The sequence below is a fragment of the Hemicordylus capensis genome, chromosome 5 (genome assembly GCF_027244095.1).
Source record: "Hemicordylus capensis ecotype Gifberg chromosome 5, rHemCap1.1.pri, whole genome shotgun sequence".
Classification (NCBI taxonomy): Eukaryota; Metazoa; Chordata; class Lepidosauria; order Squamata; family Cordylidae; genus Hemicordylus; species Hemicordylus capensis.
In genome coordinates, this window is record NC_069661.1 from 36,913,944 (window position 1) to 36,939,619 (window position 25,676).

The following is a 25,676-nucleotide window of genomic DNA, read 5'->3' on the forward strand; positions in this document are numbered from 1 at the left end:
TGTAGGGCATTGTAGGGATGCATGTTTTGGGTCAGCTGCCATTTTGCTATCCTTCCAGTCCCCAGATGCACCACGATGGAGCATTGTGAAGGAATAAAATGACAGCTTCCATGAAGAAATTGTGCAGGGGATCTTTGTTATTTGCTGCTGTAGCAAAAACTGCAAGAAAGCAAGAAAAAAGGTTTTTAAAAAAAACAAAAGTAAGGATTTTTTTAAAAAAAATGTGAATGTGAAGGAACAAATTACCTTAACAAATTTAAACTCAACATTTTAATCAGAAAAACAAATGGAGTAATGGAACTAAATTGTATGTTACGAACCCTAGTCATAGTGGCCAGCTTATGTAGACAGCCTTGCTGTGCCCGGAGCTTTCCCAGACAGCAGATTTTACCATGGGTTTTTTGCAAGGCTTTACTGCGAGTTTGAAGTTGCCCAAAAAATCCAACACAAAAAGTGGATTTTTAAAACCCGGATATAAATTGGGCTACACTCTAACATACTATGAAAAACCCAAATTGTGTGCGAAGTGCTCACCAATAGCTTGCTGGGACTGGGGGTAAATTTGATTGACATGTGAACACCCATCTCCATTCCGGAGGAGATGTGAACTAAAAGCCGGGTGTGAAAAACTTCCTGGTGTGTTTTGTAGCTATTGAATTGCTGAGCACTGTTAGACCCACAGGCTTCCAGTCTTGAAACAGTGTGGCCAAGGGAGCAAAGAAGGCAGCCAAGATGGTAAGAGAATATTAGCAAGTATGAGTGCATGGAGCCAAACTTGTAAACAAACACAACAATACAATGTGAGAGTGCAGAATGTCTGTATGGTTTTCATGCACCGAACTTAAAGTAGGAACAGTAACAAAAGTTCCATGCTTGCTGGTGTGTGCCTGAATTTGTAAGAGCCTTAATTCTTCTCTTAAACTGAAACTGTTTTGCTCTTAGGATGAAACATGGGTGTTTCATCCTTATTCTGGACATGTACAATAGCCTGATATGTTCAAGAGAATCTGGAAGACAATACTGGAGTTTAAGCCAATAGTTTCTGTTGGCTGGCTGCCTTTTAGGAAAATACCATTCAGGGAAATTGAACTATGAAAGATGTACTATATTTCAAATGGCATGCCAATTTTTACAACCTAGAGAGATTAAAAGATAAAGTTTTATAGCAATGCAAATCAGCCTGAGTGTTAAGATTAAGAGTTTAATAATTACACACTTTTTACATTATGAAAATAAGTCATAAATAGTGTAAAAATAATTCTGAAGATCAACTTCTCACAAGCTAGGAACAACAAAACAAATTCAAAACTCAAATAAACTGAAAACATTTAAAAACTGAAAGAAAAAAACCTGGAGAAACCAGGAAATTTTGAAAGAAAGAAAGAATTCATAGTTTGATGAGGCTCAGTCTTGAATTAAGTCTGAACTAGAGGCCACAATGAAGAAGAAATGTATAACAAATTTCAAATGGTGATTTAAATCTTGCAATTATTTACATAACCATATTATTTTTACAGTGATGTGACATACAGAATATGATATATGAGAATGACCTATATAGTTTCCCACAAGAAGTGAAATTCACCTTTAATTGCAGACTACTTTCTTTCTCTTGCTTAGGAGATCACTATGAAATACGAAAATACTGCACATACGGATCAGTTTTTTAAAAAGTAAAAAATACAAATAAAAATATAATATTTTCCAAAAGAAAGAAAACCAGATACATACACCTTTTAAAAAAATCATTGCTCGGTTGCATGTTACTATATTTTCCCAAACATGTACAATGACATAATATCCACAATGAATGGGCACAATGCATTGGGAGATTCTCCTGTGTAAGCCACACAGAAATGAATCACACACGGCCATGGTCCTACTCTTGCGCAGCTCTCATTCATTTAACTGGTATTTGCACAAGAGTGAACCCCAATGGATTGTGTCCAACATTAACAATATGTAAAACATAAATTCTTCCCCCAATCAAAAGCTTCCAAAGTATCTTGGACAAGTACCAAGTATGAGTGAGGAAATTCCAACAGATTTTAAGTGAAATGTAAAGAGGAGGAACATTGAAGGTCCCAGGTTGAATAAGGCCCCCTGTTCTTAAAAAATAAAATAAAAAAGACAATTGTGTATCTGAGCAGCATAATTAACAGGATGTACTTCAAATACCATGGGAAGGGGAATGCCACTAACAAACTCCCAATATTTCTGAAGACTCTTTTAAACATCACTTTAATTGTTTTGGTGACTTTGTGATATGTTCAACAGCAAGAGTCAGAAATTAGGGTGACAGGCATCTGTCTCTGCAACATTTAGCCAACCACTGGATGCTTTGAAAAATGCATTCAATTTCCCTAGCACTGAATCACTAAAATATACTGAATTGTCATGCAAGAGAAATGAATGCAAACCTTATATGTGTTACTGACTGCAGAAAAATGTTGCATTGTCCACAGCCACTAGGACTATGTTGACTTTTCATTCATTTTTTTTGGAAAATAGCCTTTTCTGTGTGAAAATACAAGAGCTTTTTGTAAGTAAAACACAAAAGATGTACAGTTATACCTGTATGACAGTCAAAAAATGGAGGCTAAGAAGCTTACAAAAAAGTATGCTGTCAAGAACCTTATGCTCTTGTAATTGAGTGTGTCTGTTATTGTTGCTTTTACTCTTAAAAATAATTACACAGAACAATTTTATTATACAGAACAAATCCAGCAGCATATTCTGATTGGCTGACATCCAGATTGACTTTGTAGATGCCAAATAACATTCCACATGTGCAATGGGGGAGAGCAATTTTTGCCAATTTCCCCTTTCCTTTGCATCCATTTGTGCCTCCCAAAATATTTTGTGTGACCCTCAGGGACATATTCTTTGGCAGGCACAGAGGGCTACAGAAGGAAGTGGGGAATCCATAAAAAACCCTCTTCCCCACATTGTGCATGCAAGACGTGTGCAATATTAGTCTGGATAACAACCATTGCTAACAATGTCCTATGTGAAGTTTTACCCAGAAAGTCCAAACGATGAATCAGGACCTACAAGAATATCACTAGATTGTCAGTTGCCTGTTCCTAATCAGCCTGAATATTGTCTTTCCTCCCTTTTTGATTGCATCAAAAGTCAAAATTACATCAGCGGGTTCCCTTTAATTTTAAAAAATATATATCCATAAACTACATTAAATGACATAACAGTCGAATATATGTCTTCCCTGTATCATATAAAGCTAAAATCCTTTCAATACTGTACATAATACTAACTTTGGAGGACAACATATTTCAAATCTTTTTAGCATGTATGTGTTTTCTTACATGGACAGATACATAGAGTTGACTATCCCAATATTTCCCACAATAAAAGTGAAGCAACAGGATACAATAACTCCCGCTAAGAGCTCTGAGATGCTCCAGTGCACACATGGAGCTCCTATGTGGTCATTAATTTCAACAGAGTGTTGAAAGAGACTAACAATGAGTACATGGATTTTGCCCTTCCATTTAACTGGACAGGACAGGAGTGTAGATGAGTGGCTCTGGACACCCAACTGAAGCAACTACAAGCACAGAGAGCCTCTGCATGATACGGAGCTTTTTATAGCTGGACAATAGGGATCACTACACCATTCGGCCCCTATATAGTGGTTTGGAGTCTTCCGGTGACTCACTTACAAATAGATTAGAGAAAGAAAATCATGTAAATCTTCTATGAACTCCTCTTATCTCTTACAATTATCTGTTTTTTAAGCACCTTAAAACATACAACAGCTTCTCAGTTTATGGAATTAAAGAAAGCAGTTTATGGAAATTAAAGGAAAGATTAAACTGAAATATGTAGCTTTCAGGCATGCTGCCTCTTTGTTAAGCAAAAGATACCTATGGAGATAGGCACCAAATAAATACTGAAAAACAAAATAGCAAGCATTGTGATTAGCAAAAATAATCACAAAAACAAGCAGCTAAGGATGTACAGCCAAACAACTCCTGTTGCTTTCAGTGTTCAAAATGAAAAATAGATCACCCTGCTAAACCTACACATTTTAAAGCAAAGGAAATCTGTCCCTATAGGACAGATGCTACTAAAACTGTAAGGGCGACACATAAATGGCGAGCTTGAGACATATTGCAAGAAAAAAGTTATTAGCACCAAAATAATAGTTTAAAATCAACACAAAGGCACTGCAAATTTTCAGAAAGTAATTGTATGGTCAGACTGAGCACGTCTGAACTTTTATCAAGCAATATAAACAAATAAGAATCAGGCACCATTTCAGACCTGTATCCTCTCCTGCTCTTACTAACAATCTGAGCCGTTAGAAAACAACACAGATTTACCATTATAGTACCATCATACTGGAATGGACTCCCTCTAATATGATGCAAAAGCATTTTAATTAATTGTGATTAATCAGAATTAAAATTAATGAATGGCCTGTATTAAGGAGATGTATACCAAACTTTTGTGGCAATAATGTGGCTCTCTTTTTATAAAAAAAGAGCTCAAAGGGTGATTCTTCACACAAGATATATCTGACCATGGTCTTCATGATTCATAATCTTTGATATGACTGGAAACATCACAGCAGCTAAAAAGTGCCATTACGATAAAAGAAATTGCCACTGGTCATATCTATAGTTGTACGCTCATATAATCAATTCACATGTTACATTTATCCTTGTATGTGTATGTCCAAGCATGCTTCAGAAAGCTCACACATGCAGGGAAAATATCCTATCTTGGCTGCTACAATTACTATATATGAGTTTATTTTCATTGTAAAAATGAAGAGGCTGATACCTACTGCTACTTTAAAAAACAACAACACCTGGAATACGATCTTTCCCAGTGTGTGGGTACAGTGTCCATGCACAGGATAATTCTCAAAGGGCTAGACACAGCTCTTTCAGGAGCCCACCCCCAGGGCCTCTGCTTTCCTAGATTCCCCTTGTACCTGTGCTGCAGAAAAGCAAGCTGTTAGCTGGCAGAAGGGCCCCGCTCCCTCAGGGGCCCAAGGATCACCCCCCCCCATTTGTTCAATTATATCTATTCCCCTGAGCATTTCCTATGGGACTCAACAGAGCTTTGTGTCTCCTCCATTGGCGGCTACAAGCAATAGGGGTGGGGTTTATAATATCCCACGGGAATTACTTTTTCAATATTGAAGTTATATGATGATTAACCTTTAGCCAGAATGTCTATCCAGGCCACCAAATATGCAGATATGAACCTATAGATAAACTGCTATCTGGCTTATTGACTAATTCTCAGAATGACTTGTTGAATCTGCTTGCTGTCGTGGTTAAATTGGTTATTGGTGCTAACTGGAAGAAGTCTGGTCACTTGCCCATCTAACAATGGTTTAATAAATTATGGAGTGTGATGGTGATAGACACAATGTCCTGTTATCTTAAAACCAGTCAGCAACCAAACTATGGCAACTTTTAAATTCTGAGATGGCAGCCTTTCCTGCTTACCTGGAGCCATTCCAGACTGCCAGCTTTAGAACGAGAGTATGTGGTCTAACATTGGATGAAAGTAGTCAAAGTAGAAATAAACAGAAATAAACATTTTCAGGCATAATTCAGAGTGGGGCTGTTCATATTTCTGTATCTTATGAAGTTGGCTATGGTTCCTTACATTTTTTCCAAGCAGGGACTGTTCATACTGCATGCTCTCCCTGCCATCCTTCTGGTCATTTTTGGCCAATGGGGTTGCAGAGGTGGTGGATGCCCCACCTCCTCCTTCCTATTCAAGAGCTCAGGTAGAGAAGGAGCAGGATTGTGTGCATGTGTGGTGGAGACCCTGCATTCTTTTAAGTAGTTGCTTTAAAAAATTCATTTAAAAGTTTGACTCAAAAAAAAATTGCTTTTTAATTTCCATTTTTGGAAATTAATGAAAAAAATATTTTGCTTTATAATGATTTTATTAAAAAATAGCAACAATTTAAAAGAATGCAGGGTTTCCACCACACATGCACACAAACCTGCTGCTTCTCTACCCGCACTCTTGAATATAGAGACAGAAGGCTGAATATAAAGACACAAGGCTATAGAGATACAAGGCTGCCATGTGTCTCTATAGCTAGCTACAAGGTAGTTGTTTTTTTAAAAGAGATCAATGGAAAATTAGGGGGGAAATGTAAGTTGGGAAGGGCTGGCTATGGAGCTCTGAAATAAGGCACAGTTATAGCACTGGATAGTGGGACTCTGTACTAAATTTGAAGCTGATCGATAAATTGATTTGTAATTTTTGTTTAAACAGGAAGGGTATTCCACTTTTTTTGTTTCCCCATTGATCTTGCACAATACTGCAGTTGGCCACTAGGTGGCAAGCTTGCACAAGGTCGATGGAGAAATTCAAAAATATAATGAAGCACCATGCTTGCCTAAAAAAATTATTACATATCATTTATTGAGCTATCATCTTCAAATTTAATACATAGAGTCCCACGATCCTGTGCTACGACTGTGCTTGGTTTCAGAGCTCCATGGCCAGTCCTTCCCAACTTATGAATATTTTCTAATTTTCCATTGACTGTGCTAAAAAAAAACCTTGTAGCTGGCTATAGAAACATGTGGCAGCCTTGTGCAAGACCCATGGCAAATTAATTGTTTTTAAAAATGAGTCTGGCTTTTCAGGAAGGAAGTATTTTTAAAATGAAAGGGGGGAAATAGAAATGAAAGAATGGAAGTTGACTCCAAGGCCCAGGAAACAAGTCTGCCCAGAGTGCTATCATGTCAGCAGACACTCAGCAAAGCCACAGTTCCATCTCATCTTGATCCGCTTTATCCATTGGATCTCTCCACACATCAGAATTATACTCCACAGAATGATGGAGTATCCCAGGAAAACATTTTAGAAAGTACAACTATTTTTGGATGCAGCTACTCCGAGTTAAACTCAATTCATAAAGATAAAACCTGAATAATTCCACTTGCTATATGAACAGTATCTTGCTGTACTAGTACTGAATTTGGCTAAATCTCACCCTCATATAAATGCACCCCAAGCCTCAGCATGCAAAAGCGCCATAAAAACTCAGTGTGGAAAAGTTCCAGGAGAACAAAAAGAACACTCTGAATCTTTCTATGAGACTCATAAGCATAAAATACTCTGATCTTGTCTTTACTAGGGGTGGGCTGCTTCATTTATAATCTGGGCAATAAGGGGCTTTCTAGCTAAGTCTGCCTGTATTTACGGTAGGACTTACTTTAGATGCATTAATATAATTGGGCATGTGTCCCAATTGGGGGGGGGGGCGTTATTTGTGATTTTTTCCGCCTTTTATCATAAGCTGCTTTGTATATTATGCAAATATTACATGATTTTGCATTATACATGCTATTTTTAATATTATGTAATTAATTAAAATTATTAAACAGCAGAAGTTGCTGCCCCCAGACTCTGGAATGCTGCCCCCAGACTCTGGAATGCTCTCCCAGTGGCCATTCGTTCCTCGGGCTCCATCACGGCTTTTAGAAAGCTTGTAAAGACTTGGCTTTTTACCCAGGCTTTTACATAATCTTCTTTACTGCTGCTTCTGGGTGTTTTTATCTGTTGTATTGTTTTATGCCTGTTTTTATATTTTTAGCATGATGTTTTTATTGTGTTTTATTGTATGTTTTTAACATTTGTAAACCGCCTTGTGGCTATTTTTTAACGAAAGGCAGTATAAAAATGCAAAAATAAATAAATAAATAAATAAAATAAGTTCAAAAGCAACAACAGAACACCTCCTATATCCCCCCCCCCCCAAGTCCTCCTGCTCTCCTTGGTCAAGTTATGTGAGGAAAACATGTGAACTTTGACTGAGCAGAGGGGAAGGGCTAGACAGGGATATGGTCAACAGTCATAGAGCATTCCCTGACAGACATAGACAGACATTCCCTGGACTGCCTGTGTGTGTATCTCTGAATTTGTGGCAGGGGAAGGAGAAGAAACACAGCTCTGTTTAGCTCTACTAGGAAGTTTCAGTGCATGGGCATTGCACCTAGACAGTGAGTGATCGTACCCCGGGTGTTTTAAAGTAACAAAAAGTATAAATGGAGTCACTTGTTATTAAATCAGCTGCAATATATATATTTTTAAAGTCCACAAAAATATTACGAAAATGTTAGAATGGAATGTACTGCCTGGTTTATAGGTTTCTTGTATACAGAATGAAGTTTTTATAGATATTAACCTAAGTCCAGATTTAGAATTAAGTGCTGTATGATTAGGATGTAGTAAGCATATCAGTAATCAAGAAACAAACACAATGTTAATAAGGTTATTCTCATGATCAGGCAGGTGGTGGGAAAGGCAGGGATGGACCTACCTTCCCCCCAGATGATTCTTGAAGTTTCTGTTGGCACAGTGCTATACCGCCACATGATCCGTGCTGCACGGAACAGCATGGATCTCTGGAGGCTGGGACTCGCGTTTCCAGCCTCCAGGAATCCCACAATGCACTACGTGATGAGTGCAGTTCATTGGGGGATTTCTTCAGGAGTTGGGTGCTCTAGGCACCCAACTCTATGTATGCTCTGTGTATGAGTTACCCTGTACCTGGGGGAAAGGGTGCACTTGCGCCCGTTAACCCAAGTAAAAGCCCAGGTACAAAACTCGGGCTTGCAAGGGAGGCAATACCAAGATAGGGCTGCTATATACATCAAGACTATGCTTTCTTTGCAAGTGTGCTATTAGTTGTTTTTTACTGAGAAATTTGATTTATTATTCATGTATTTAAAACAGTTAAATCCTGCCTATCCATGTAAGACAGTTCACAATAAAAAAAATAATGAAAGAAAGCTTTTAGCAAAAGCAAGGGATCCTTTTTCTTGATACCTGACATTTTCCACCCTGTTATCAGAGGACATCACTGAACCTTTGGCAAAATATTTGTTAGAAATGTTAAGAGGAAAGTTTTAAGTTCTGAACTGTCATTGAGAAGTTCTCTCAGCTCTGGAAAAAAAGTAATATTATTTTAAACAACAACAGATTATTGTAATATCTCTGATGCTCTGAAAATGAAATTTAAATTAAATAGATGTCTATAGGGTGGATCCTATTGATTTATGGGTGTAAAGCAGTACTGAGTTAGTATTTGGAAGTGTAATCATTACAACTCTGTTTTCAAGATAATGTTCAATCATACATGACATTTGGAAGCAATTGATGCTTATTCTAGAAACACACGCTTATATGATAAAAATACACTTTCATACTGCTTACATTATTTTTCACATGTTTATGAAATATCTTATTTGGTCAGATGTAAAAAAACACATTTTTTGATGAATGCATGTAAAAACATAGTAAGCACTTGAGCACTGGCAGATTTTTTGTTTTAAAGCAAAGTGACGTAGCATGTGACACAAATTAGTTTCTTAGGCTGACTACAAATGTACCTTATGAATATAAGGCATAACTGTAAAGCAGATGTATTCAAAATATAGAAATGAAACAATTCACTTTTTAGTAATTAAAATTCAGATGAAAATAGCAGATATATTTGAGAGAAAATATACAGTTTTCTGGCACTGGCATGCAATAATTTTTCCTTTTCTTTTTCCACATTCTTTGGACTACAGTGGCCTCAAACATGTTCACTGCAGCAGGAAAAAAGGGCATATGAATAAATGAGTTTGTAAGATAAAATAATAAAAAACAACTCCTTGCTTTGCAGTGGTGAAGATGTCTTCGCTCCTCAGATATACAAAGCTGAAAGAAGTTGAACACAAGTGTGTTCTTCAAAACAAATGTGTCTGTACACATGAAGAAGTTAGTGAATGCATAAAACAAACAGAATTACATATATTTTCCAAAATCCTACAAATATTTCTCATTTAATCAGGATTTTTTTAAAAATCCAAATGGTAATCCATATAAAGTCTTATCTGTTCCATTACTTCAGAGGAAGGCATTTTATGGTATCTTTTGCCAAGAATACTTTTTCCTTCACAATCCCAAAAACAATATGCGGATCACATATTGCACCAAACTTTGAATAAGGTCATGTTGTTCTCCAGCTGATACCATGGCCTACCATCAGTTGATCCATTTGGTATCTCTCTGCAACTCTGTCAAGCCACTCACAGAGAAAGATCTTCACGCTTCTTTCCTTCTTGGTTAAACAGTCAACAGGGCCTGACATTGAAATCCACCCGAAGTGAAAGTCTTGTGACTGTGAACAGTGACAGCAAATGGAGGCTGATGTACAGGTATCACCCTTTTGGCTCCATGACCCAGAAGACTGAAAGCCGTCCACCGTCAGAAGGAACTGCAGTTCCCTCCAAATCGAGACCACTGTCTAATTTCCTCTTATCATTTTTTTGCAATAAGCCATGGTGTGACTCCCTTGAGATGACAAAAAGAACAATTCAGATGTCTGAACTGAAACACGCAGCAAGCAACCATTGTAGCACATGAGATGACCACACAACAAGCTGTTTTGGCACACAAGCCATGCGTTTTGATTTTAGTCAGCACAAGCAAATATGGGGTGTATGAACCTGTGATGGAGTTTATGGAAGTGAACATTGTAGCAAAGTCACTATATTCCAATGGCGATCAGGTGCAGTACATTTTATAGCATTGAGCTCATATTTGGTCACAATTTAATGTAAACTAGTTCATGGCACTTGTTGTCCATGCAGGTCCATTAGCCAAAACAAAACGGAAAATGAAAGAAACAACTCAAATGTCTATGACTGATTGCTCTGCAGAGATTGTCTTGGTAGAGCAACTAATACTTGATTTTGCAAGTTTTTCACACAGTTTATATTTTGCTGGATTGTAGATGTATGTGACGAAGAGATGTACACATGGACTACTGCAAACAAGTAGAAGCAGCTACATGTAAACATATTTCGGACTTGTAAAACCAATTGTTCCATTTTCAACTATAAATACAAGAGGTGGAGCGTTATATACACAACTTCATGCTTGCAAAGTTAGATTCATCACTGCAGAGACAAAAAAAGAAACACATTGGCAAGGTTAGTATTGTGGTGCTCAAACGTCTGCTCCAACTGTATAAATAATATGTAGAACCAGCCACATAAAGGTAATCTCTCTAGCTGCATGCGCTTAAAAAACAAACAAACCAATAGTACCTGCTTTGTTTTCTTCTGGTTTCTCAGTCAAATGATTTTACCAAAGTTCTGTGCAATTCCCATTTCCACTGGGCAACTTCATACAACTGCTGGTGAGTCTAGTGCCCAGGAAAATGTCGGGAACCGGGAGCGTGCATTCCTGGCAGATGTGTCATGTGAAGCTGCTCAAGTCCAGTTTCTGAGCTATCTGCCCAACATTCTACCAGCTTCCTTCACCCAATAAAATATTGGGTCCAAATGGGTGGAGAAAGTCAGTTGAATGTCAGGTAGATGGCTTAAGAACCGGACTTGGGTGGGTTCACATAACATGCCCACCAGGAGCATGTCCTGACATTTCCCTGGGCACTGGATTTGCCAGTGGTTAGGTGAAGCTGCCCATTACTGAAGGCTTTTGTTAGTATTCTGACATGCCCCTGATTTAACCCATTTGTGTCTGATGTATGGGATATATATTGAAAGATTAAAAAGTGGAAGCAGAAGAAAATTTCTCACCTTTTGCCAACAGCCTGGCATTGGTAATCCATCTGGCCCCTGTTTCAAGGAGAAAGTTCAAAAAATGCATTATTGAGCTTGATGATATGGCTTACTGGAACACCCACACATATTCCACAAATTACATATCTAATTAAGAAATATGATTCAAATTCAAACATTCCATAGAAGAATAGGAGGGATGCATGAGGATTTTCTTCATATATATAATGTGAACTCATCAAACTGGTGGTCCTCATTATTCGTGAGAGTTCCATTCTCGCCTGCAACCGTGGATAACAAAACTGCAGATAACAAGATCTTGAGGCAATGGGAATTGGGGGATTAGGTTCCTGGAGGTGAAAAAAGTGCTAAAAAGGCTTTAAAGGGCAGAAATAAAAGAATTGAAGTGCTGTATCGTGTTCTCCAGGTTTCCAGCTGTCCATCAATGCCCCCAAACCCCCAATTCTGCCCATTTTCTACAAAATATTACATGATTTTTTAAAGAGAGCCACAAAATGGCTTTTTTCAGCAAAATGGTGGCTGGATATATGACTTCAAAGGTCACTTCCAGCCACCCCGGAACTGCATTTAGTAGGCAAATGCTTACTATTTTTCAAACTGTGTATAACAAGGTCAGGTTGTACACTGCCCAGAGCCTCTGGATGCGGCGGTTTATAAATGTTTTTAAAAAAGAAAAGTCTACATTGCCTGACTGCGAATACACAAAACCACAGGTGCTGTGACCACGGATAATGAGGGCTACCAGTATTTTGTGAAGAAAAATTAACCACCACCAATGATTGGTGTCTAATGATAGGAACACTTTTCATTTCTTTTAAAAATGCCTTATTTCATGCAAATATAGTTATGGCTTTGATCCATGTATAACAGTGGTAATGGAATGACATCAATTAAGGACTCATTCTAGCAATAAGCATGTTGTTTGTGGCCATTGCCAGTTTCTTAGCCTGGGATCAACTGTGGAGTTGAGGTGCATTTGGGCAGACCTAGGACAGGGTTGGAAAATGGGAAACTCTTCAGAAGGCTTCTCTCCATGAGCAAGAGTGTATCATTTCTATCTGGAGTTCATTGGAATTACTCTTTCATGAGTAAGTACACTCATTATAGGCTAGTTGGGAGTAGCTTGTTGGATGGTGTGGTACTGTGGGTGAATCAGCCTGGAAGTGGACTCTTTGAACCTCTGCCCCAAGCTCCACTTTGGATCCTGGCCATTGTGAGCAGGGCAGAACAATTAAAGGGCTTTAAATTTCTTTCAGTTAGGATCAAAATCTGTCCACTTACAGTCTGGTTCACAAACTTTACGTCAGAGTACTTTGATTTAAGACGGTTTAGTGCTGTTGTCTTTATTGGCTTGATTTGAAGCAGGCTGACTTGAACCACACTAAAGATCCTCTCCTGAAAACTACTATGTCAGATGCTTCAGATGAAATGTGTAATGCACCAGATCAACACCACAAACCATGGCTGCATTTAAAGAAATTTAATTATGACTAAGAGCCATTAAATTCAATGATACAAGTCATTGTGACTAACTTTAATCTCATAATTGGCTGATATCCTGACTTCTGCAGCACTCACGCTGTGTGAAGAAGCACCAAGGCTGATGAAGAGTCCCTGACTTCTGTAGCACTGGCTGTGCGATTCTCAGGGGCACATTTTTGGGTGGCAACGGGCACTTCTGGTGGAAGGGGAAAGCAGTAAAATCTGCACTCCCATGCAATTGCTGCTGGGGAGTTAGTCAAACCTATCTTCATCATGTGTGTATCTCATGTAGTGCCTGTGCTACATTAGTCAGGATTTTGGTGATTAAGTTCAATGGGACTTAATCATGACTACTTCTGTTAGATACAAGCCATTTTCTTTAGAGAATTTTCTAGATACAATGGGCAGCATCCACAGTCAGAACAGGAGTGCGTGCTCTGCAGTAGGAATCTTTGCTCTAGAATAAGAACTCATGTTCCAGGGTCTAAAGGGCCACTGTGGATATTCATCAGTGACATTAGCCTGGCACTGCAGAAAATGTCCCATAGAAATCTATGGCAGATTAACATAGTAGCAAATGTAGCATTTGCTACGTGCCCCACATTTTCGAGGGCCCCGCACGCCCGGCTTCCAACTGGGAATTAAAGTTAAAACTTTATACCTGTTTTATTTGGTTCATGTTAGATAAAATATCCCTTTTCTGCTAAATGTGCCTTTTAAGAGAAGGCCCAGCACAGCATTTGTCCAGTGGCTGTTGCTGGTGCCTAATACATTTTTTTCATTTTAGAGTGTGAGCCCTTGGGAGGCAGAGAATTATCTATCCACTCTTTATTTTTCTATGTAAACCACTGAGAATTTTGATTGGAAAACAGTATATAAATGTTCACTGTTGTTGTAGTAAGTGTGCGTTTGCGGCTTGGTCTCTCATACTCCAAAAAATAGCAAATGAAAAAATTGAATTACTTTACTATGCAAGTAAATAATTTATGTTTTAATATTTATGTGCATTTAAAAAAATTTAGGGCCCCTTAATAACATATGCTACAGGCCCCGCACTAACTTAATCCGGCCCTGATAGAAATATTTAGGCTCAGGTCTAATCCATGCTTAAATCCAAGTATTCTGGTTCCACTGCCTATCCGTCTGAGATCCTTTGCATAATTGGACTGTAAATGCTGGCAAAATTCTGATCTTGCACATTTGCAAAGTTGAATAGAATGGTTGAGTAATTTATGCCAGGATTTTCTATTTGCCAACAATTCTGAGAAACTCTAGTGACTTCCCTCTGCTTGGTTTGGAACTCTTCAATAACCAGATTAAGAAATACTGTTGACAGTCTTTCAGTTTCATTTTATAGCAGCCTACCTATAGGACAGTTTGCCCTCATCAGCACAGGGACCTCCAGACAGAAACAATACAGCAAAGGCAAACATATTTGTAAGAATTACGAAGGCATGCTTGATTTACTTGCAACCAAATATATGAGCTACAGGTTATCATTAATCAGAGGCAAGCCAAATATAACATGGACTATGAACTCAGATAAAGACTCTCCTGAAAATTTAGATTACAAACTTGAAATAAAACTTACTGAACTTTAACATTCACCTACAGAGAATCGTGCTTAACTATACAAACAGTATCAGAACATGCAGATCAAATCTAACCGCTAACCATTAAAAAAAATCCTTGGAGTTTTCTAGAAATGTGTACACAATGTCGATTTTAAAAATGAAAACAAAAATCAAAACATATTTTGACAATATTGAAAATAAAGGGTATTGCCAGATTGGTACAAGGGAGAAGGATGAACGAGTAGAATTTTAGTATAGGTAGGAGCTTGAATTCATGCTAACATTGAGTAGGGAAGTGTTGTGTGTATTGTGGGAAATTAAGTTCCAGGGGAAAGACTGTTACACTGAAAACATTTAAGAAACAAAGACAGTGAGGGCTTTGGGCTGCAGGCCATTAACTCTTTACCAGAACCTAAAGACGTTTTGTTTTCAGTTTTTCACAGCATTCTAATTCAGGGGTTTCTAACAGGGGTTCCAGTACTCCTAGGAGTACTTGAAGGGCCCCCAGGAGTTACCCCTCTTGCCTCCCACACTGCAGCCCCACTATTTGTTCCCCATCTGATTACTGGGTTGAAGCCGATGTGTCCTCAGTGATGTGTCCACTGCACTGCAGAAGGGGAGGGAGGCGGGTGAAGACCCCACCTCTGCTCTTGGCTGGCTGGCTTGTGCTGAAGTTCAGTATACCTGCCTCCTCAGTTTTACTGACAGGCTTCAAAAATTGGCATTGAGTATTCCCATTGAAATTAATAGGATAAGTAAAGTTGTCTCGTTAATTTCAATAAGAATGCTTATGAGTAACGTAGTGTGGATGTGAGTCAATGACTGTAGCAACCTGCTCCTTAACCGTAACATTTAAATTTGTGGTTTTTTGTATATACATGTATAGGCAAAGTGTGCCATCAAGTCGATTTTGACTCCTGGTGCCCACAGAGACTTGTGGTTTTCTTTGGTAGAAGACAGAAAGGGTTTACCATTGCCTCCTCCAACGCAGTATGAGATGATGCCTTGCAGCATCTTCAGAGTTAGGGTTTCAGCATCTTCAGGGTACTGACTGGTTTACATCTAGTTTACACATACACACACCTCTCTATGGATTACCTGAGCTGAAGGTTTGTGATAGAAGGGTTATACTTGTTTAAAAAGGCTGGGAACCCCTGTTGAAATCCATAGTGGGACTGATCATGGGAACTATAGCCGCCTATGGGAATTGCTCAGAATCAAATCCTTTTCTATGCACTCTACTTGTTGATTTTTATGTAGAAAGGCTTAGGGCCAAGCTACATGTTGAGCTTGTTCTCATGACCAGCCCTACCCAGGTAGTGCTAGCCTGAGTACAGCTGGCCGTGAGAACTGCCAGGATCACTCCCAATCCCTGTGCTCCTCTTCCAGGTAGCCCAGGTTTGAAACCCAGGCTAAAGATCAGGTCAGAGGATGTACATGTGCCTCCTATCTCACTGCCGGGTTATGTGGGTGAGTGGGCTGCTGGCAGCTCTTTCTGGGCTGCTGGCAATCATAGAGCCAGGGTGAAGGAGCAGCCCAGCAGCTGGGAAATATCCCAGTGCACCACATGAGCAGTGCAGTACATTGTGGGGTATCTGGCGGCTGAGCTTCACTCCCCCAGCCCTTGTTTGCTGCACTGCTCACTGCCCACTGTTCGTGTGAGTGTCAGAGCCCTGGTTGGGTTCTGGATTATGTGTGGGAAGGTAGATAGTATCTTGCCTTCCCCCCAGCCCTCCCCAGCCCCAGCGGTTGTGTGAACAACCTTGTTATGTGATATGTGTAGTTTGGCCTTGCAACTTTAATAGCAGCCACACAAACTGGAATTAATCAGAATAGGGAACACGGCATTGGTGGAAGGTTTTTTTGGTCTTGTTTTTGTTTTAAAGCCTTTTCTCCCATGCTACTGTCCTGATGAGAGCTGCTAAGCTGCCATTGGCACCCTGATTTTAAACAGACTGGCTGCAAGATAAAGCTCCACTGAGCTCTGATAGACATATGGAAATCCCCATGAGAAAGGGACGACCTGCACTTTCAGAAAAGGTTTCATCAGTATGAGCCCCTGGTGGCGCAGTGGTAAAACTGCCGCCCTGTAACCAGAAAGGTTACAAGTTCGATCGTGACCAGGGGCTCAAGGTTGACTCAGCCTTCCATCCTTCCGAGGTCGGTAAAATGAGTACCCAGAATGTTGGGGGCAATATGCTAAAATCATTGTAAACCGCTTAGAGAGCTCCGGCTATAGAGCGGTATATAAATGTAAGTGCTATTGCTATTGCTATCAAAAACACAGAATTGTGTTTTTGCAGAGCATTTCCTTTAATTCTTGAACCTGGAGCAGTCCCAGTCATAAATGTGTGCACACTGGATTCTGTGGGCTTGGTACTTTGTGCACTCCAAAGCACACGAGGAGCTTGTGTGTGTTTGTACGCATATATTTCCCCATTCAATTACACAGAGAATTATATGGAACTATTCCACTATTGAAGTTAATCAGTCTTTATAGGGCGTGTGTCCTAATTATCTATCCTGGTTTAATGCTGGTCAGCTGGATCAGTTTGGCCAGGATTGCTCTAAAATGCTGGGTTCTCACAATCAGCTTTGCAGGGTTTGCTGATCCTGATCAATGTTTTAACCTGGATCCTTCTGACTATGAGAGCACAGCCTAGGTAAGATGGCTCAAAGGGAATTCTTGTTTCCTCAAATGCCTAGATGTTCGGGGTGTCTGTGTGTACAGTAGAATCTCTGTAACTGTGAGAATGCAGGGAAGCACTACTGATTTCACATCAGTGTGTGTGGGCATGGAACTTAATTTTCATTTTTGTGGACGAATCTTCTATTATTCCAGTTTAGTGAAAAATAAATAAAACCACACACAAAATCACTCAAGACTCAAATGTGTAGAACATGTTCAAAAGTGAGCTAGGGTAAAATTCACACCTAGGTGCAGGACAAACATGAAAATGATACGTTATGTCAGTCAGTCAGTCATGTGGTTTGTTTACTGGCTTTTTGTGCTTCTCAGCAGAGAGGAGTTTCATTCATAGTAAGTAGGGCAGAAGGTATTTTGGTGGTGGTGGTGGGAAGAAAGACAAACAATTCTAAGGGGAAAATTATACTAATTGCAAATATTGGAATAAAACAAACTTGGAACTGCTGTGTGATGCAGGTGCACAATGTTTAGTGTTACATTGCAGTTGTGGAAAGGATGTGTGATCTCTGGATACTGTTATGATCACCAAAACAGCCAGTTTGATCATGCACATGCATGTATGAAGACGTATAATGTAAAGTCTGGTTGTTTTAAACTTTACATTGGATATAACTGACTAGAAGCATAGGAATCACATGCAGGGTTGGTAGGAAAGAGCAATACTGTACCAATTGGCAAGGGGCATCCAGCCCATCCAGGCCTGGCTGGCCTGGCTCCCCCTTTTCCCCCTTAATTCCACGGAATCCCTGTTTGTAAAGATTAACTTGCAACGTTACTAAGAAATGTCTTTTGCATTGACTTAGCTGGAAAAGCAAAGAAAAACATAACAAAAAGAGGAGCAAGCTCTCAGGAAAGTGACCAATAATCACAGTGGATGATATCCAGATTAACAACGCACCTGCACAAATGTCTTGCACTAGTTCAAGGCTGCTGCGCCAAGTATGGATCTTGCATTCCAGACTAGTGCTGCACTAGAACAAACATGTCTGCATTAGTGCAATGGTGCACAATCTATTATGTTTTGCAAGGAACCTCTGTGTAATAGTGTACCATAATTTAAAAAAAACACCCAGTGATGTAGCGCAACTAGGTGGTCTTCTTGCACTGGCGCAATGTTGTTGCGTACAAACAGATATGCATACCAGCTGGTGTTTCTTTGAAACAAGCTACATATCAAAACAAATAACCATATGACAAGCAAGAACTAGTATCCGGAATGTAAGGCTTTATGTCATAAATGATGGGGAAATCTGCCATTAATACTGATCCTATTTTAAAGGATAGTTAGGCCAAAGATAGTTAGACCAAAAGTAATAATAATAATAGCTTTTGATGAGGATGACATTTCTTCGATCTGAATGATTACAGGCATTACGCAAAAGCTGTAGCTTGCTCCTCTTTATGTTGCAACATCCTGCTGTACTATCTACTGTAAGAGGAGACATGTCTAATACATGAGTGAGACGTACCAATGGGCAAGGTGCATCTAATCCGGGGGCACCCTGTTCTCCTTTCTCCCCTTTAGGCCCCTTTTTGCCTTTCTTTCCCTTTTCCCCCTGTGGACACAATGGTTTGGATAAAACAAATGCTTCATTCGTTTCATGGAAAAAAAGAGAGAGATGTTTTAAAAGATTTCTGTTTAGCCAATGGAGAGCTGAAAGGACACTTACCACTGTGGTCTAGTTTGCACGATGCATTATGTGGAAAAATAAATTACAAGATGATCATAAGCAACAACTGAGTCGGTTGGTTGTACTGTACTGACCTTTTGTATCAATGTTATATTATAATGGATTGTTTGAATCCTAAAGCAGGGCTTGAAATTATGCGCTATTTTAAGTGATTTGAGCCAAAAAGGCAACTGAAAGCTCTTTCAGATCAAATCCAACCAGTTCAGTCATCTCTTGTAGGCACACTGGTTTTGATACATTTACACTTTGCCATAGCTGTTTTCCTGGGGTTCATTTCCTACAGGAAGGGCTATGGTTCTTTCCCAAGCATACACTGCTCTCTTTGGAGGTCAGGTAATATTTGCATAGGAAGGAGCACTCACCCAAACACCAGGTTCCAGTTTCTGGAATTGTGGGGCACTGAAGCACAGGGAAGCAGCTTCTAAACCACTGCAGGGAAATATGAATGGCACTGGAGCTCTTCACAAGAACATTCACAAAGAGAAGTACGCCCTTGTGCTTATGCAACAAACCATTCAACTAAAATTAATGGGAAATCGTATGCATACAGAGCTCTTCGTGTATCTAAGTGCTTTGGAACAGTTCTTGCTGGAAAATCAGACAGCACTGCAACTTAACATGTCACTGTGGACGGGAAGAAAATTTCACCTTCTTCAAGACTGGGGACTTTATCCAAAAGCTCAGAGTCAGGCTTATGACAACTGAATAGAACTGTGTAGCTTTGGTGAACTGAACTGGTAGTATATTTTAATGAAATTAATGTAACATCCCCCCCAACCATTATTTTCTTCATAAGATTCTTGGCCAAATGTAGCCTGTTAATGCTATTCTAGAAAGTTCACAAATAGCCTAGAAAATCAAGTTTAGCTTCCTTTTCTAACTCTGCAAAAGGATTCTAACCCTGCTAACTGAGCAAAGAGGCACCTTTTTAAAGTGGTGTTTCTCTTTAATTAGCAGGGGGAGAGCAACTGGCCCTGTCCAACCACAGCACAGCATCCCTCCAGTGGCTGTTGCTGGTGTCTTTCTTATGTTTCTTTTTAGACTGTGAGCCCTTTGGGAACAGGCAGCCATTTAATGTATGTATGTATGTATGTATGTATGTATGTATGTAAACTGCTTTGGGAACTTTGGTTGAAAAGCTATATATAAATATTTGTCATATTCATATTCATCATATTCGTATTCAAAAGATTCAAGTTTCTTGACCCAAAGATGCTCTAATGTCCCCCACCCCCACCCCAGTGGACCATCTTGTTCTAAACTAAAACGATATTAAAATGTTCATGGTCATCCTTCATGGATTAAGATGCCATGTTCTTACTGTATGTACCTGCATTTAAAACTGAAAATTCAGACAAGTCGCTAAAAATGGAGCTGCTTTTAAAGAAGTATGAATTATAGGAAGTTTTGAAGTTAGAGTGAATGTAACAGCTTTTGACTACTTAAAGCAAAATTAGATGTTTAAAAAGATGTAATTGCTATCTGACAAAATGACTTCATCTTTAGTCAGTGGGAAATAGTTTGGGAACTCATTTATATAATTGATTTCACACCTGACCAGTTTATCACAGTGGTAATTGAGTTTCAGACTCACATAGTTTTCAGCAAAACCAAAAGTGTCTCTACTTTTTTCTTAAACACAACTGTACTTAAAAACATAATGATGGAAAATTAAGAATATTACAGAAAAAGATGGAGGGATAGCAGAAGGAAAATTAGTAGAATAAAATAAGAAGAAACCAAGGGAGGACTGCCAAAGTCAAAATTGTGGGAAAGATTTAATTTGTAAAGAAAGGGGTAAAAAAGGATATGAGGAATTGTAATGAAACAAGATAAAAGGAGGAGGGAGGGCACCTCTGGAAAGGCAGACAAGATTAGGATGACATCTAGCAAATGGACATTCACCCATTTTCTCACCAACAAATAAATTATGCATCCATTTACAGCAGAATATGAAATGTTTGGCATACAGATCTTTCTTCCTAATGTTACAGTTAATATCTTAGACAGAATACACATTCTTTAAGTAACTGACAAACTCTCAATGACTCCAATAGGGTTAAGGCTCTCAGTTAATAAAAGACATTAAGTATCATACTGATATGAATATAAAAAGTGACATTACACAACACACATGATAAACTATGGCATATAGCACGAACATTCCAATGAGAATCAAAACACATTTCCATGGAGAGATATACTGTATTATATCATATGAACAATATTATTACTCTATATTGTCTGTGTGCCAAAATGTTTTGGAGTGATACTTTGAAGAAGAAAGCAACATCTCAAAAATTAAGGAGATAAGCAACACAGAGAGCCACAAGGAACTGAACTTGGTTTGAAACACTGTTTTTTGGTTTAGTATGATAACAAACATGATGGACAGTGCCTTGTGCCTTCTGTACTCATCACATGGATTCATTGCTTTATTTTAGATTGTGAGCCCTTTGGGGACAGAAAACGACCCTATTCTTTTTCTATGTAAAACACGTTGAGAACATTTTTGTTGTAAAGCGGTATAAACATTCTTAATAAATAAATAAAATAAAAATGTGCTCTACACGTAAACACAGGTAATCTCACCAGGGCCAGCAGTATTGTTTGGCCTGCGTAATTAGCAGCAGTTTGTAGAGTGTGGTACTGTATGAAAGTGAGCAGCTATTTATTTTATACAATTAATAGCGGTTATTTATTATTTTATATAAGAAATAGCTGCTCACTTTCATACAGAATTTATTCATTTATCTATTTTTCTTCCTTTTTACAAATCTCAGAGTGGCTTGCAATAGCACCCAAAGCTGTTATGATTCCATGAGAAGTAGATAATTGAGGGCAAATAACTAACAACTTATTTTCAACAAAACGTCTGCCAAAGGGTGATGTTGAAGGTAAGACATAGCACCTCATGTGCTATGGCTGGCTGTTAAGCGAGGAAGAAGGCCCTGGCTCTTGATAGCCAGTAGTTGGCAAGAAAGCCCTCGCTATTAATAGGCACGGAGGACCCTCTCTCCTGGCTCCACTGTGGTCAAACACAAAGACACACCTGCAGCTTCCTCAGCTACTTCAAGAGGCATAATTAACCAAATGAAATTTCTCTCCTTTTCAGAACTGAGTTTGCCATTTTTCGTGGGCAGCTGCTGTTGGAGGAAACTGAAAGCCCCGCGTGGCTCACTGAACTAGTTCCATGGATTTTTTTGGATCCTGGCCATTGAACTGAACAGGGCAGTCCTTGCATTTGCAAGAATTTCTTTGTGTGTATCGGAGATCTGCATTTGAAACACTGCATGTGCAATGGAAACATATGTGAAGAACTGCAGCCACAGTTGCATGTGGGTATCAAAGTTCCCGCATTTGGAAAGAGTAGCTGATCATGAAGCATGGGTGCAACTCAATGGAAAGTAGGCACATTACAGTTGTGGCAACAATATTAATACTTTAATTGTGTGCTTAACCATCGATTTTCAGCAGGAGTTAAATGTGCCTAACTTTCTCCAGATTTGCTCAAATGTTTTTAGTTTAGCTTTCGTCTACTCAGTAGACGCTTACAAAGTATAAATACAGCACACATTTAATTGAAGTCAATGGACCTATATTGATTTACACAAGCTGTCAATCTAGCCCAGTGTCTCCTACCTTGTCGCTATTCCAATGTCTCTTGTCAGTAACTATTGTATAAACAAACACAGACTGTCAGGAGTCTTGGAGGGGAAAGCTTTTCCTCTCCCATTATGGAAATGCTGACCTTTTGGGATCTGGGTGGAAGCTTTGTTTCACATTCTGACAGATGACTTTGTCTAGCAAAGATCTGTGACATGGCTTTTGGCACACAGAAGGAAGAAAAGTCAAGCTTAATGGGACAAATTATAGGACTGGGACAGAAGAGCTGACTAGGCTAAGTAATCAAACAACAGTTAATAGCATCGAGGTCACCTTTTCTCCCTTTTCTCCTACATCACCCTTTTCTCCGCGAGGACCAGGGAAACCCTATAAAAAATGAACAAAAATACCTCTATTGGCTTCTACATACCCATTTGTGGGTTTGTTTTTATTTTACAGCCGAGTTATATGCACACACACACACACACCAAGAATACTGCATGATTTGGAAATAAGAGAAGGCCATAATATTCAGCAAGATAGACTTATGTCAGCCATCCAGATAGATTAAAAGTAACCCTATTTTCCTACATGCAAATGGGAACTGGCAATCACCAAAGCAAAGTGTTTCCGTAAGGAGTCTTTGGTGCTGATCACATAGGAGAAAATATTACAATAATTTGTCCCACTGCAAATGCAGTTGCATAACATGGAATGTTCACTTACAAGTTCACCTAATAAGGAAAACACTACACTGACATTAGTGCTTGTAGCAACCTGGCATCACAACTGTGTGGAGGCTGCTCCACATGGCAATGTGTTTGTGTGAAACAGCTTTTTATCAGATTTCAACTTCTTTTACCAAGAAGTTGCAATCTCTTTTCTGTGGCTTGTTACCACCAGAATCTTAGCACGTCACACAAATAAAATGTCATGGCATGCACACTTCTTGTGGTTGTGTTTCCAAGCACCATTGACTACATGTATAGCTAAAAGCACTTCCCATGGCCATTTATCAGGTGCTCTAGTTAGCATCAGTTTTTGCAGGTGCTTATTAGTGTCACTATTTATTATGGGATTTACAAGATAGCCCTTTCTTAGCAGTGTTCTCCTCACTATTATAAGTATTCTTATTTCTTTTTATCATTATTTAAATAATGAAAGGCAAACAGCAATGCAGTGTTTAGTATATTCTCTGCATGATCATCATGCACACCAAATGGGGGGAGGGATCAACATGCTCCAAGCATGCAATCTTTACTTGAGAAACAAGCAAACACACCTTTACCTACCACACAAACAAACTAGGCATAAACATTACTTACATCAAGGCCAGGTTCGCCATCTTTGCCCTAATAAAGAACCATATCAATTATGTTAAGCTCAGGTTGTTCTTGTTCAAGCCATGACTGTTCAGATGTGCAGGAACTGTGCAGTGCATTATCTTGCACACAAACCCCTGGATTTATTTAATTTTTTAATGTAGATGCTTTCTGCATGGAGGTCATGCAGGACATCACACTTGATACACAAAATGAAATGAAGCAAATGCTTTATAGAGGGATGATGGTTGGCTGAGCATCTGGAGAACTGGTGTGAGCTGTGTGCCAGAAAGTTCCCAGCTGAATCTCCTCTCACGGCAATGAACTCATGTCCATGCAATCCCAGCTAATGAGCCTGTACCATAAACCAATAAACTCCATTCATTCCATAGCAATGTCTCCGTGTCTCCTTGGGGGGTCTGGGCACAAGTTACTATTCTTTCAGCCACCTTTTCCCCAAACTTCAAAATGGGAATAATAATTCTGACCCTAGCTTGCAGGACTGCTAAACAAATGACTTAAGATAATATACGCAAAGTATTCTGGACACCCAACAATGCTTAATAGATGCTACCAGTTCATCCTATGCATGTTTAATTTGATCTAAGTCCTACTGAGATCAAAGGGATCTACTCCCAAGAAGAATGCATAAGACTGCAACCCAAGTATATTCATACTGGTGTATTTTACAGAGATACTGTATGAATTACTGAAAATATAAATAGGGTGATTGGAATACTTGAAATATAATACACAAATGCTAAGCACAGCCAGCAAGTGGACTGACAGAACCAGGGTGATGTAGCGGTTAGAGTGTTAGACAAGACTGGAAAGGCCCAAGTTCAAATTCTCACTCAACCACGATGCTCACTTGGGTGATCATGGGGGAATTTCAGCCTAACCTATTCACAGGTTGTTGTGAGGATACAGTGTGTATGGGGGAGGAGAACCATGTATGCTACCCTGAGTTCCTTGAAGAAAGGGTGGGATAAAAATGTAAGTAAATAATAGTCATTATTATGGGAATCTCTGCAACATGGTTTGTCTTGCAAGGTAGTAGTTTCGAAAGTCAATTCTACAGGTCCTTAGGAAGCTAGGAATGTCTCCTGTGGAATTGGAATGGTCTGCAGTATGTATTTATTTGTTTAAAATATTTATTCCACTCATACAGTGTAATACTGCTCAGAGTTAGCGGTGTTCAGTTCTGCACAAACCAGTATATGGTTTGTGCAGAACTGAACATTTGTTTAGCAGTAGTCCATAAACTGGACTACTGCAAATTGGGCTGGTTTGAGCAGTTTGATCATGAACTACTTTGAACCAGTTCAAGCTGGTTTGTCAAACCAACCAGCCTGGCTGATTGGTTCAACCAAACCAGTTTAGATACTCATGTTTTGGTCCTATTCAGTTTGAATTTGGACTGAACTGCACCAAACTGTCTGTTCACAACCCTACTCAAAGTGGCTCACAACAATAAGAAGTAAGACATTCCTTAAAACACCCTAGAAAAGATAAGGTAGTTGGAAGTATCCGGACATATGCCATTGTTAGTTTGGCAGGATACCTCTCATTATTAGAAGACTCTATTGCAGAAAAATCCAGAAGAATAATAGTTTCCTAATAAAAATCAAGAACGTTTTATTCTCAAGGCTAAAATCAATGAGAGGCAGCTACAAAATAGTTGTTTTAAA

The 25,676-nt window shown here is 39.1% G+C and overlaps 1 protein-coding gene and 1 long non-coding RNA gene across 15 annotated transcripts in view; one reads left to right on the forward strand and one right to left on the reverse strand.

Moving 5' to 3' along the window:
- Positions 1–24,345, forward strand: part of LOC128326556 (uncharacterized) — a 40,736-nt gene extending 16,391 nt beyond the window's left edge. Inside the window, exons 4-5 of one of the 2 annotated variants that reach the window (XR_008308115.1) lie at positions 10,793–10,991; positions 22,173–24,345. This is a non-coding gene — a long non-coding RNA (uncharacterized LOC128326556). The remainder of the gene's footprint in view (positions 1–10,792; positions 10,992–22,172) is intronic. The other variant, XR_008308114.1, reaches the window with a different exon arrangement.
- The window catches only part of COL25A1 (collagen type XXV alpha 1 chain), a 487,930-nt gene continuing 463,441 nt past the window's right edge, over positions 1,188–25,676 (reverse strand). For 7 of the 13 annotated variants that reach the window (XM_053253596.1, XM_053253599.1, XM_053253605.1 and 4 more), the window contains 5 exons: positions 23,989–24,015; positions 22,997–23,050; positions 18,836–18,922; positions 11,601–11,639; positions 1,188–10,958 (listed from right to left, as the gene is read on the reverse strand). In XM_053253596.1, the coding sequence (XP_053109571.1) occupies positions 10,956–10,958; positions 11,601–11,639; positions 18,836–18,922; positions 22,997–23,050; positions 23,989–24,015 (210 nt within the window). In that variant the 3' untranslated portion in view covers positions 1,188–10,955. Of the gene's footprint in view, positions 10,959–11,600; positions 11,640–18,034; positions 18,113–18,835; positions 18,923–22,996; positions 23,051–23,988; positions 24,016–25,676 lie in introns of all 13 variants that reach the window. The other 6 variants (XM_053253606.1, XM_053253598.1, XM_053253601.1 and 3 more) reach the window with 5 other exon arrangements.